The 2,500-nt window shown below is 48.5% G+C and overlaps 1 protein-coding gene across 1 annotated transcript in view; it reads left to right on the plus strand.

Moving 5' to 3' along the window:
* Window positions 1-2,151: 2,151 nt before the first annotated feature.
* Window positions 2,152-2,500, plus strand: part of fgf5 (fibroblast growth factor 5) — a gene marked incomplete at both ends in the record, with an annotated part of 13,397 nt that continues 13,048 nt past the window's right edge. The window contains one exon of the mRNA XM_080003758.1: window positions 2,152-2,350. Coding sequence (XP_079859884.1) covers window positions 2,152-2,350 — 199 coding nt within the window. The remainder of the gene's footprint in view (window positions 2,351-2,500) is intronic.

Below are 2,500 nucleotides of genomic sequence, written 5' to 3' on the forward strand. Positions count from 1 at the left end.
CAAAAGCCCAAATTTAAAGCACAGTTCGACGGCAGGAACCCTCAGACCTCAGATCGGCCGGGCAAACCCCCAAAAAACCCAGAGGGCAAAAGGCGAAAAACCATGAGAAGAGCCGTGACAGAGGGATCCATGTTCCGGGACGGAGAGCAGGAAGTGCACAGTGCGTATAGAGCGGGACAGAGCCGTCCAGAGCAGCGCAGCAGCGGCGAAGTCAAAGCAACATGAGTGTGAGACATCTGAGGTCATGGACATCAGCAAGACATCCGCCGCTGAAACCACCCCACAAAAAAAAAAAAAAAAGGGAAAAAAGAAGCGGTCGGTGTCACGGCCCAGACCGACCCGGGCCGGAGCCCAAGCCCCACCACGTCTGCTCTTTGCTTAGACTAAAAAGCTGCTAAAAGCTGGGATCAATCAGGCCGAGAAATCAATCAGGATCATCCCTGTTTATACAACTCAGGCGGATTACCTCACTGGGGCTGGAATGGCCTCACAGGAATGGCCGCCCATTAGCGCACGGCGGCTAAACTCCGCTGTGTTTACAGAGGAGCGCGGCCGTCAGACAGGCGATCGGGGCGCGGCCCGGACCTAATCCGCCGTCCCGGGCCGGGTAATCAAATTCAAACATGGCCGTCCCCGGAAAACAATGACGGCCGGGATTAGGGCGCTCGGGCCGAAAATGAATAAGATTAACTGGTTAACACGGTGGGGGGTGATGATGATGATGATGATGATGATGATGATGATGATGATGATGTGCATCGCACCTCTTCTTCATCGAGCTGGAGGATGGTGGTGGCCGACCATCCAGCACAGGGTGGTTCTGCATGTTTTTTGGTGTAAATGTGCTTCGGTTGATATGGGTTACTCATGGATTTCTTTTTATCAGACTTTTATAATATTTTAATATTTATAATATAATATCACATTTCGATAGTTTTGTGTTTGGACTTTTACACCCACAAACTGTGGAGATCTTCTTTCTTATCAAATATTTTACTTTTGAACCATTTTTGAACCATTGCTTTTGAATTATTTCACTGAACTGGCTGTTCTTGACGCTTCTCTGATTGTGTATCAAATGCAATAAAATGTGTAATTGTGAAATTGAAGATTCCGTGACAAAGAATCAAGAAAAATAAAGAACAGCATAGAGAAGTCAAATGCTTAGTCTGAAATATAATAATAATAATAATAATAATAATAATATAACTTAAAAATGTTCATTGACATGCATATCTATGTATGTCTGTGCGTTTTTTTGGGGGGTTTCTCTAATAGTCAATCCCTCATCACACACATACTCAATTAATGTGTGTGTGTGTGTATGTGTGTGTAACCCTAACCCTAACCCTAACCCTAACCCTAACCCTAACCCTAACCCTAACCCTAACCCCTGCAGCTCCAGTCAGAATAATTACCCTCTTAGTTCAGAATAAGCCTTCTCTCCTTCATCTATTTTGGAATCCACCTTTTTCCGCCACTCGTGAGTACTTGACTAGACCCTGCCGATCTATCCAAACGGCGCTTTCTCGTGCGTAATTACGCACGAAGTGAACATACATTTTAGCGTCTTCCATGAAACTTCTAAGAAACGATCTAGTTCAATGCAGTTCCTCTTCTTCGCTTTAATGTAATTCATAAAACATTCCATAAAAATGTCTTCTTAAATGGAAACCGCTAAACCTGCGTGCCCAGTATAAACCACGCAGCGTGGTTCTGGCGAATAATTACGCACTGCAGAGCGTGGTTTGGGTGGAGAGATAAAAAAAAACAAAAAAAAAAAACAAAACGTGCGTAATTTACGAATCGTGCGTAAAAGCGTCGTTTGGATGGATCCGCTGGAGAAACGCCGCGTCCTGTGCGGCGGGGTCTTGTGAAAACGCACATGCACACACACGCACGCACGCACGCACGCACACACACACACACACGCACACAGCTCTGAGCTCATTGCCGTTATAAATACCCGTCGTGCCAGCGGAGCGACGCGCGCCGCTGCACCGGGGAGCGGAGACCCCCCACGGGACACCCACCCACCCACCCCCCACCCCCCACCCACCCACCCCCCACCCCCCACCCCCCACCCCCCACCACCCACCCCCCACCACCCACCATGCCACAGCGGACAACCGACCGTCCCGTCCTGGAATAATGCGCGCGTCCCTCTACCTGCTGAGCCTGGTTCAGCTGGTGTGCGCACGGAGCCTCTCCTCGGAGAGCCGCGTCCCGGAGCCGGGCGCCGGGTCGGGGCGCAGGACCTGCCGGCTCTACTGTCGGGTGGGCATCGGCTTCCACCTCCAGATCCACCCAGACGGCAGGGTGAACGGCAGCCATGAGCCCAACCAGCTGAGTGAGTCCAACAAACAATTTTATTATAATAATAGATATAATAGTAATAATAATAATAATAATAATAATAATAATAATAATAATAATAATACCTTTGACGGATATGTTCAGCACTGTGCAGACACAGATCTGCAGGAGAATGGTGTTTCAC

This window comes from Zeus faber (assembly GCF_960531495.2).
Source record: "Zeus faber genome assembly, chromosome: 7".
NCBI lineage: Eukaryota > Metazoa > Chordata > Actinopteri > Zeiformes > Zeidae > Zeus > Zeus faber.